Here is an 11349-nt window from a genome sequence, read left to right on the forward strand (position 1 = left end):
ATCACTATTATTGTATTATTATTTTATCTGTCTCCCTGGTAAGAAGCCATTCTGGTCCCTGCCTATTACTCTGTTCAAGCATTTTTTCAATCTATTTGCTAACACACCTGCGGAAATTTTATAATCAATATTCAATAGTGAAATTGCCCTGTAGTTCTTTATAATATTCTGGTCCATTCCTTGTTTTGGTAATAAGGTTATCCACCCTTCGCGCCAAGAGTCAGGAATTTTCCCTTCTTCCATTATCTCATTCATGATCTTTTTAAGTCTAGGGATTATTACTTCTTCTAGTTTCTTGTAATATGTAATCGGTATTCCGTCTGAGCCTGGTGATTTCCCAGTTTCCATTTTCCTTATCACCTCTCTTATTTCTTCTGAGCTTATGCAGGAGTTTAAATTACTAAATTCCTTGCCATCTATTTCAGGGATTTTGTTTTCTCTTACATACTCTTTCATTTTATTCTCATCTTTGTCTTCCAACCCGTATAATTTTTTATAAAAATTCCTAAACATCATTTTTATTTGGTCCGGGTCTGTAATTTCTTTCCCTTGTTCAATAATCTTATTTATAACCCTATCTGCTTGTTTCTCCTTTGTTAGCCAGGACAACATTCTACCGGGTTTATCTGCCAATTCAAAATACCTTTGTTTTGTCCATTTAATCTTATTTTCTACCTCTTTGTTTATTAAATTATATACGTAATTGGGATTGTAAAATTTTTATATTCTGGATTATACTCTCTTGTTTTGGATTTTTCAACAGTTCTTTTTCCTTCTCCCTTATCTGTTTATTTATTTCCATAGTATCCTTTGCTTTATCCTTCCTTATTCTTGCCATTTGTTGTATTCCATTTCCTCTCATATAGGCTTTACTGGTATCCCAAATGACTTTCCTGTCTGTCCCATGTCTCTCATTAATTTCGATAAATTCCTTCAACAATTCCCTCATTTTATTCACCTTTTGCTCATCTCTTCAAACCTCATCATTCATCCTCCACCTCCCTCTCGTATGTTTTTTAAATCTTAGGTGTATAGTAACTGGATTCTGGTCTGAGAGAGATTTATTCAGAATCTCTGCTTTTACCAAGCTCAATGTCAATTTTTTCGAGGCCCAAATTGCGTCTACTCTCCCTCCCAATTTTTTATCTTCGGAAAAATAGGTAATATCCTTCTCAGTGGGGTGCTTCAATCTCCAGGTATCGAACAAATTAAGATTATCAGTCAACTGAAAGAACGATAATGGTAGTCTGCCTGAGTTTGATTCCCCCCCCTTTCGGTTCTATCCATTTCAATAGATATAACTCCATTCATATCTCCCATCATAATTATCTTTCCATTCTCGAATTCCCAAAGCTTCTCTTCCAATTTTCTGTAAAATTTGGATTTATTATTATTTGGAGCATACACTCCTACCACTATTATCTTTTCTTGATTTATTTGTATTTCTACTCCTACTATTCTACCTTCCTCATCTTGAAATATTAGTTGTGGACTTAACACTGGTTTTACATAAATTACTACCCCTCTTTTCTTTTCCGCTCCTGCAGCTATAAACTCCAGACCCAAGTTCTTGTTTTTTAGTACCCGTATATGATCTTTAGATACATGGGTCTCTAGTAGACATATTATATCCCATTTTCCTTTCTTTAAGGTACATTCTACTTTGTTCCTTTTCAGTTTACTGTTCAAACCATTAATATTCCAGGAAATACACTTAAAGACCATACAGTTTTATTAAATTTATATGAACTACTTTAAAATCGGGGGTAGTTGGTAAAGAAAAAGAAAAAGTAATAATATAAGGGCACAAAAGGTGGAAGTCATTATAATAATTCTAGCTTTATCTTGTTTCTTCGCTCTTGGAGCCTTTCTCCTCCCAGCTCCTCCCAGTGCTTCCTCCAAAAAATTCTGGTCTCCTCCACCGATCTAAGGGTTCTTCTTCTCTCTTTATATGTAAAGGTAAGTCCTTTGGGAAATTCCCACCTAAACAGAATTTTATTCTTCTTCAGCGCTGTCGTTAAGAATCTGGAATTATCTCTCCTCTTCAACAACCTGGTTGGGATCTCCTTCATAATCTTGATTACTTTGCCCTCTATACACAAGGGATCAGTTCTATTCTTTAATAGGATTTTTTCCCTGAGTAGCCTCGAGTTCAGAAATACTAAACAATCTCCCGGTCCCTTTTTGTTTCTTGACTTGTTCACCTTAATCCTAAATATTTTTTCAATGTCCAAAAGTAATTCATCTTCCTCAACCGCTAACCAATCCGCCAGTTCTTTCAATAGTTTTGTTGAAATTTCTTCCTCCTGGTTCTCTTTAACTCCTCGGAAGCGCAACAACATCTCCTTTTCCTTCATCTCAAGGACAGCAATTGCATCCAGGGTCTCTTCCTGAACCTTCCTCAGTTCCTCAGTTCCCTCTTTGTTTTTCTCTTGGACTTTCCTTGAATCTCTTTGATCCGCCTGAATTTTTTTCATGGCTTCCTCTTGTTTTAATGACTTATTCTTTATCTCCGGCACCATCTTGTCTAGCTCTTTGTTCTTTGTTGTCAGTTGGTTCACTTGATTAGAAAGGTCCATTATTAATGTGGATTTTTTCTCAATCTTAGTGCCCATACTCTCCACTTTTCCATCTAAGATTTTAATATTTCCATCCAGGGTGCTTATCTTATCTCCTAGGTTCTTCTCCATTCTTTCCATTGCCAATAATACCTCTTTAACGTCCATGTTGCTCTCATTCTCCACCATCGATGTTCTCCTTGCTTGGTTAGAGGCTGAGGCTAGGCCAGTTGTTGTCTGAATCTTTGTGATGGCCTGGGAATCCGATTCAGAGGCTGAACTGGAGGAATCCCAGCCTGCACAGGAGTCCCCGCCTCCAGGGCCGGCTGAACTGGGGCAGGGCCTTGATTCTGAAGCGCCTGCACCTGTGCCGGATCCTCAGGAGCAGGCACCAGGTGAATCAACTCTGGCTCAGGAGGGGGTTGAGGACACAGTGCCTACAGGTGCGCCTCTTCCAGCCCTGTCAGGGGAAGGGGAGTCTCTCCCTGGGTCCAGTAACCCTCCAGCCTCTCCTGAGCTTCAGAGGCTCAGGGCAGAGAGGCGGAGGGAACTGGTTTCTCCCAGGAGTGCTCGCCTTAAGGCCAGGAGAGGCGGGTCTCCTGGGGGCCGGGGCCACCCCTGGCCTCAGAGAAGATAAAGGCCAGTCAGCCCGGACCCAGGTTGCAGGAGCAACATCGTTCAAGAGCTGTTTCGGCCAGCACCCAGTCCTGTTCCCCCAGAGTTCCTGTCCTTGCCCGGCTCCTCGCTTTGGACCCCGCTTCGCCCGTGGAGGACTGCCTGCCGACCCTCAACTCAGGTCCTGGACCTCACCCCACGGTAACCTCCCCCCCCCGGACAGCACAATCTTCTTTGATCCCATTGAGATGCCTACCTAGCAATATCTCTTTTAAAATAACAGTTTCATGTGGTCTCTGCGCTTCTTTTATTTCTGGGAGTTTCCCTTGCTTCACTTTTTATGCTTCCATTTCCGCTTTAAAAAAAAATTCCTTTTTTTAATTGCTCTTATATTGAGTAAGACCAGGAATCTTCTTTTGTTTGGGTTATTTGGATTTTTTAGGTTGCACGTTCTTTCAAATTTAGCTAATATATACAAACAGTGTTCATTTCTTTATTATATCAGTTTATTCTTGTTATTTCCAGTTTGCCAAGGAGGTGGAGCTACCACTATACTTAATTGCCTTCTGTTGATTTTACTCACGTCTTTCACTTCTTTTGCCACTAGGCGTCCCTCTAGTTTTTTCTACACTCTGTTTTCTCTCTTTTGTTTTCCCCTTTCATGTGTGCAGGTTGACTACTTAGCTTCTCTTCCTGCTTGCCTTTGTTTCTGTTATGGCGGGGCTCCTCCACACTGACTCATTCACCCTTCTCCTTCCCCTCACAGCCCCTTCGTCCCACACAGCCGACCCAGAGTGGTTTGTCCTTATTTCTTTTTAATTGAAGGCTCTGGTTAAAAGCTGCAACTTTATGCAAGTCGAAGCTGCTGGTTTTCCCCCTTTCTCTGCTATTTAAGCAGTCTCTGTCTCAGCATTCTCAGCAGTCTCTGTCTTTGCTGTTTTAAAACTCTCTGCTGGGTTATATTCACTCTTATAAGGCACCTTTGTGAAGTTTAAAACAGTTACTGTTGGTGCTGTGGGATCGGTCCCCTTTCACTCTTAAAAGCTCACTCTGTATTTTATATATTCTTTATTTCTGCTGCCTCCGCCCCTGTGCTCTGCTGATAACCAGCAGTTTTCGAGTTTCCATTTCTTTGTAAGGAGGGGGGCGGGGTCTCTTTATCTCCCGTTTTAAACTTAATGGAGAGTTCAGCGCTTCCTCGCCAGGTTTGGAGACATGAACGCCAGAGAATGGCTCTGCCCCTGAGCGCTGAGGTTCTCCCCTTGCTAGCTCCTCGGCCAGATGTTTTTAAATGGATTTTAAATGCTTTGGTTTTGGGGAAACCCCATAAATGCGCTGCCCTGGGCTCTGAACTCAGGATCCCCACCTGAGCTTGGGACAACTCACGCCTCCTGTTCTCCCTCGGTTTTCTCTGGCGTCTGGACTGCCTCAAGTTGCCAAGAGCGCAATCCTTCACCCGTCCTCCGAGTATTCTGCTCCGGAAGTACTCAGCCCACTTAGAGCAGATTTATGCCATAAGGTGCCATAGGAAGGCACTGGACATAGTAAAAGATCCATCGCATCCTGGTCACTGTCTCTTCGAGCTCCTGCCGTCGGGACGGAGATACAGGACGATGAAGACAAGAACGAGCCGTCTTAAGAACAGCTTCTTCTCCAGAGCGATCTCGGCCCTGAATGGGAAGCCTGGACTTTGAAAGTCATCTAATCTTCCTTGCTGTACTATACTGTATAGTTTTAATTAGTGTTTTTATGGAGCAGTCAAGTAATTTCGTTGTCCCTGAGAGGGGGCAATGACAATAAAGATATTATTATTATTATTATTACAGGTAAAGAGCGGTATTGGCTTAGGCATTGGTCCTATTTGACTATCCGGCTTCGGCCTGCTTGCTTGAAGACCCGGAAGGGTTAACACCAGCAGGGGGAGCCCTGCTGATGCACATCAACTAGGCACTCCCCCGGGGTCACCGCTCGGGGGCGTGCTTTGGGCCCTGGCCTCCATAGGCTTCGGATGGGGCCACACCCCCCCCCCCAGAATCCTTTACTGGACTAGCCTTCAATATCCGGGGAAGGTGATGGTGCTCCTCCCCCCATACATCTACATAAGAATACCCATACCAATTCCTAACCGCCACTCGAGCAAAGCTCGCCGCCAATACCCTGAGACCTGCAACCAATCCCTAATCCCCGCAGATATGTCAGCCAACCAAACATCGTTTCCTGCATTGGAAAGATGCATGCCATCCTCGTGGTAGAGGGTCACCTTGCTGAACTGGATGTTGGGGTGGTAAATGACCCCCCCCCCAGCGCTGCCACTCTACGAGCCACTGAGCGTTCCAGGATCTTTCTGGATTTGTTCATAGCAATAGGGCATCGGCAGTCCCTCCAAGTGCGCCTTTCCAACAGTGATGACCAAATTATGACTAAATTTGGGAAATAAATCCTCAGATCATCAAAATCATCGAAAATGTTCCACATTAAGTCCACACCCTTCCAGTAGGCCAAATCATTTTCACCCAGCAATGACAAGGGCATTCGGTGGGCCTTTTACGGTGGCTCTAGCTTTTACTGCTGGCAGAAATTCTGCCCAACGCATTCCACGGCGAGTGATCCAGGAGATTTCAACATTCTGGGGCAGATCCACACCCCTGGCCACGGCTGACAGCACCGTTTCTGGCCCAGTGGACGTTACTATGGCCTTTGATCCAAACGCGCACAACCATGTCACCTAAAAGGAAAAGAGCATAACAAGGGGGGGGGTCAGGGGTGATGAAAACAGTCGTGAAGGCCTCCAAATGTACCCTTTAAAAGCATCTGACTTCCATCGACCCAGATCCGGTAGGCCTAAGTGTAGTGGCTGCCCCGATCCGAAATGAGTGGGCCACAAATTCAGCTGGGGGGAAACAGCAAGCAGCAATTGCCTTACGCATAACGCGTGTAAACTGATGTCTTGTAAGGCGGGAGCCATCTGCATGTATGAAAAATGGTCCAGGGGTATTTGGTCTCAAATATATAAATCATCTTGCGTCCTTTACTGGACATGGCCCTTTCTTTTGAGTTGCTATAAGCTGAATTAGGGCCCCTTTACCTAGCCGATCAGTTTTGAGCTCCGGATATGGAGAACTAGATCTGAGCGAGATAATGTCACATCCTTTAAGAGGATCCCACGTGCAACAGAATCTGGCTGGTCGTCGCAAACCACCTCGCCTATGCACAAGGCACTGAAAAAGGCGATGGAGTAAGCTGCTGAAAATAGGCGTGCTTCATACTTTGACCAACAAACAGCCCTTAGTTTTTTATGGATTTGACATAGGATGTCGAAGGTTATGGGTCTTCTACCATCGGTGCTGGGAAGCTGAACCCTGCGCCAGCCCTCCAGCGCCTTCCGCACCAGAAAATCAGCACAAGGGTCTACCAAGTACATGGCCTTACAAAAGAAGATCGCTGCAGACTGTATGTTAAGTGTCTTTGCTGTGCGGCCCAACCCTCATAAATGTACCAGGTATTTTAGCACCTCTGCCTTTGTAGGGGGGGTGTCACGCCTATCATTCTCTATTTTATTACGGAACGCCAAAAAATCTGACCAAGCCTTTTTATATGATCTAAGTGTTGACGGGGCAACAGATGCTAATACTCCCTTCAGGACTTCTCGCTCCCAAGGTGCTCCAGAAATGGTTGTGGCAATTGTTGTGCTTCTGGCGCCAACGAGCAGAAGCGATCCATCTGGAAACGAGAGAGAAGCTGTTTTGAACCGGTCTAGGCCGGTTTGAACTGGTCCATGCCAATTTCTGCTGGTCCAACCTGGTTTGAACTGGTCTAGGCCGGTTTGAACCGGTCTAGGCTGGTTTGAACCGGGCCAAGCCGGTTGGAACCTGTTCAGACTGGCTGAAACCGGTCCAAGCCTGTTTGAGCATGTCTAGGCCGGTTTGAACTGGTCTAGGCCGGTTTGTGCTTGTCCAAGCTGGTTCGAAATGGCTGAGATTGCTTTGAACCAGTCGAGGCTGGTTTGTGCCAGTCCAAACCGGTTTCAAATAGTCTAGGCCGCTTTGTGCTGGTCCAAGGCTGTTTGTGCTGGTCCAAGCCCGTTTGTGCTGGTCCAAGCCAGTTTGAACTGGCCTGAGCCAGTTTGAACAGTTCTAGACAGATTCAAGCAGTTCCAGGGCAGTTGGAGCAGGTGCAAGTCATTTGAAACTGGCCCAAGTTAGTTAGAACAGGTCCAGGCCGGTTCGAACAGGTCTATGTCGCTTGGAACCAGCCCAGACTGGTTGAAGCCAGTTCATACCAGTTGGATCCAGTCCAAGCCAGCTCAAACCAGCCCAAACCAGTTGGAAAAGGTTCCAGGCCGGTTTGAGCATGTCTAGGCCGGTTTGAACCGGTGTAGGCCGGTTTGTGCTTTTCCAAGCGGGTTTGAACTGGTCGTGGCTGGATTGTGCCAGTCCAAACCAGTTTGAACCCGTCTAGGCTGGTTTGTGCTTGTCCAAGTTGGTTTGTGCTGGTCAAAGCTGGTTTCAACTGGTCTAGGCCGATTTAAACCGATCCAAGCCGGTTTGAGCCGGTTCAAGCCGGTTTGAACAGGTCTAGGCTGGTTTGAACCGGCCCAAGCCAGTTTGAACAGTTCCAGACAGCTTCAAGCAGCTCCAGGCCAGTTGGAGCAGGTGCAGGTCATTTGAAACTGGCCCAAGCTGGTTAGAACAGGTCCAGGCCGTTTGGAACAGGTCTATGTCGCTTGGACCAGCCCAGCCCAGTCGAAAGCAGTTCATACAAGTTTGATCCTGTCAAAGCCGGTTCAAACCAGCCCAAGCCAGTTGGAAAAGGTTCAGGCAGGTTCCAACTTGCCCAGAGCAGTTTGAACTGGCCCAGACTGGTTGGAAATAGCTGATACTTGTTGCAACAAGTCTAGGCTGGTTTGAACCGGTCCATGCCGATTTGTTCCGGTCCAAGCTGGTTTGAACTGATGTAGGCCGGTTTGAACCGGTCTAGGCTGCTTTGTGCCATTTCAAGCCGGTTCCAATAGATCTAGGCAGATCTAGGCCCACTGGTACCGGTCTAAGCAGGTTCGAATGGGTTTAGGCTAGTTTCTGCTGGTCTAAGCCGGTTTGTGCTGGTCCAAGCTGGTTTGAACCAGTCGTGGCCGGTTTTTGCCGGTCAAAACCGGTTTGAAGCAGCCTAGGCTGGTTTGAACCGGGCCTGGCCGGTTGGAACATGTTGAGACTGGTTGAAACCTGTCCAAGCCGGTTTGTGCATGTCTAGGCCGGTTTGAACCAGTGTAGGCTAGTTTGTGCTTGTCCAAACGGGTTTGAACCAGTCGAGGCTGGTTTCTGCCAGTCCCAACCGGTTTGAACCGGTTCAGGCAGGTTCCAACTTGCCCAGACCAGTTTGAACTGTTCCAGACTGGTTGGAACTAGCTCTGACTGGTTGCAACAGGTCTAGGCTGGTTTGAACTGGTCCAAGCTGATTTGTGCCGGTCGAAATGGCAGAAGAACGGCTCTTCTGACGGCGGTTGTAAACAGCGTGGGAGCTGCAGCAGGCAGGGGAAAAAAACCTCTTTCCAAGGCAACGCTCCATGACGCAGATCAGCTGAAGCAGGAACAAAAAACAGGAAGCAAACCCGAAGAGCTAAGGTGTCCGAAAGAGGTAGATCCCCGGCCATGCCACAGTAATAAAGCACAAGCCACACGTCCTCTAGGCCAGCGGCTGGCCAGGCGATGACACGGCCGGGGGTACCCTCAATCGTGCAGAGGTTGAGAGCCAGCCCCCGCGCACGTGGAGAGGGCGTGAAGCCCACAACTCCACCCCCTCTCCAGTTCGGAAGTGGTTTTCTGGTATCCAATTCTTGCCAAAGAATGCTCTCAGGAACTTTGAGAACTCAAGCTGGGAATGTCAAAGGTGGCAAACAAGTTCCTTGCTTCAGAATACGCCCTAAAATGCCACTTGCTTCTTGTAAACCGGAGCCTTCTCCCTCGAGACTTTATAGCTTCTCTTTTTTAACTCATTTTCAACACCTCTAAGTTGGGAGAATTCAAGGACGAGGATCAACACTTCTTAAGCCATCCACAAGCTATAACTGTCAATTTAAAAGGTTCCGCTGCTGTTCTTAACTTAGAACTTCAGAATGCAGGACTCCTGCAGTTTAGCAACACTCCAGATTCCAACTTACCGTATAATGAATTGAAAAAAAATGTTTAAAATAACTTTTGTAAAAACAAACAAACCCAGAAGCCTTTTATTAGGAATTGTAGGTACCGACATTCCAGAGGAACAGAAAAGACTTTTCATGTATTTGACAACAGCAATGTGGATGCTACTAGCCCAGAGATGGAAAGAAGACAAAGTCCCTGCTAGAGAGGAATGGCAAACCAAGCTGTTGGACTATGCCGAAATGACAAAACTGACCGGAAGGCTCAGGAACCAAGAAGACCAAAACTTCAATGAAGAATGGGAAAAAATTATAATTTATCTAGGAGACCACTGTAAGCAGATGAAAACCTTAGCAGGATTTTAATAACACTTGTAATGTAGTGAATATTCTGGATAATATGGAAAGATATAAAATATGGACTATGAAATTATATGCAGTTGAGAAGATGGACAATAGGATCCATGGAGGGGAAGGTGGGAAGTCCAGAGATATGGAGAAATCTCTAAATAGGGATATGTAATTTGGATTGTTATAATTCCATATTTGTAAAATCAAATAAAAATTATTATATATGTAAAAAGGGAGGTTTGGACTCTTCCAGAGTCACTGACTCTGCCTACTGTGGTGCTCCCTGCCTTCCGCCCCAGGAGCCCCAAAGGGCACCAGCTGCCATTGCTCTGAAGACAGCGAGGAGAGAGGTAGCAGGTTGCACCCCACAGGAATGCAGTAGCAAACTGCTCCTTCCACCTGCATTAAAGCTAGTAGTACAGGATGAATAAAAAGCGTTTTGCAAAATGTAAAAAAGAAAAAAACCTTTAGATACTGCCAAGCAGAGATGTTATAACATGAAGACATGGTAATTAGTGTTAGCAAATCACTCCTCCGTTGCTGATATGTTGCTGGAAAGTCACATGTCACTGTTTACGTTCCTGAGCTGGGAAAGCCTGAAGACGGAAGTTAGTCTTATCTCTTTCCATTACGCTGTGCTTTTGAACTGTGTTTCTCTCTGTGTGTCTGCTGATGAAGAAGAGAGCAGACGCCATTATGATTTGTCCTGTAAATATTGCAAAATAAATCTAAGAATGCTCACATTCACGCTTCCAGTCGTCACGGCAGACTCTGCTCATTAATAGCGTGCACAGGATCATCCGACCTGTGTCACTGAGCACACCGGAATGAAGACTGATGTCCATTCTGGGGGAGCGCCACACTGGACAATGCCAGGAGAGGTTTGTCGCATACCGGGGGCAGTGTGGGCCCCTAGGGCGTGTTGCGGACAGTTATTATTTAGATTTCTAATCTACCTGAGCCCTGTTGAGAGCCAGTGTGGTGTCATGGTGAGAGTGTAAGGACTAGGACCACAGAGACCAGGGTTCAATTCCCACTCGGCCATGAAGCTCACTGGGTGATGTTGGGCCAGTCACTGCCTCTCAGCCTAACCCAGTGGCGTAGCATGGGGGGTGCAGGGGGGCCGGCCGCACCGGGCGCAACATCTGGGGGGGCGCTCTCGCACTCGCAGCTCTCTGCCCTTACCTGGCTCACTCACTCTCTCTCACTGCAGTGCTGGCTGTGCGAATCCGATCCGAGCCGCTGGGTCGCCGCCCACTGTGGAGGGGGTGGGTGCCAGGCGTGCAGTGCGGAGAGAAAGCGAGGCACTATCTGGGGGAGGGACAGTGCAGCGGCCGCCCAGCGCAGCGCTGAGCGCGGGAGAGAACCACACCAGACCAGCCCAGGCAGCAGCAAGAAGAAGCTGGCAGCGGCGGCAGGTTAGGGGTTAGGGGGCGCAAATTACTTGCCTTGCCCCGGGTTAGGGGGCGCAAATTACTTGCCTTGCCCCGGGTGCTGACAACCCATGCTACGCCACTGGCCTAACCTACCTCACAAGGTTGTCGTGGGGATTAAATGAGAAAGGGGAGAACCATGTATGCCACCTTGAGCTACTTGGAGAAAAAAGTGATATATAAATGCAATAAATAAGCAAAAAACAAAAGAAAAACCCACGCCCCAAAATATAAAAAAAGTTGATGGAGTCAGTAGGTA

The 11349-nt window shown here is 46.6% G+C and overlaps 1 protein-coding gene across 1 annotated transcript; it reads right to left on the reverse strand.

Annotated features, from left to right (window-relative positions):
- Positions 1 to 869: 869 nt before the first annotated feature.
- LOC310768476 (uncharacterized protein) lies at positions 870 to 4162 on the reverse strand. Its single transcript, XM_083626596.1, has 3 exons — positions 3400 to 4162; positions 1713 to 2795; positions 870 to 1669 (listed from the first exon to the last, which is right to left on the reverse strand). The coding sequence occupies exons 1-2, from the start codon at positions 3415 to 3417 to the stop codon at positions 1824 to 1826; spliced, it is 990 nt and encodes a 329-aa protein (XP_083482722.1). The 5' UTR covers positions 3418 to 4162; the 3' UTR covers positions 870 to 1669; positions 1713 to 1823.
- Between the last annotated feature and the right edge of the window lie 7187 nt (positions 4163 to 11349).

Source organism: Podarcis filfolensis (genome assembly GCF_964270895.1).
Source record: "Podarcis filfolensis genome assembly, chromosome: 8".
Classification (NCBI taxonomy): domain Eukaryota; kingdom Metazoa; phylum Chordata; class Lepidosauria; order Squamata; family Lacertidae; genus Podarcis; species Podarcis filfolensis.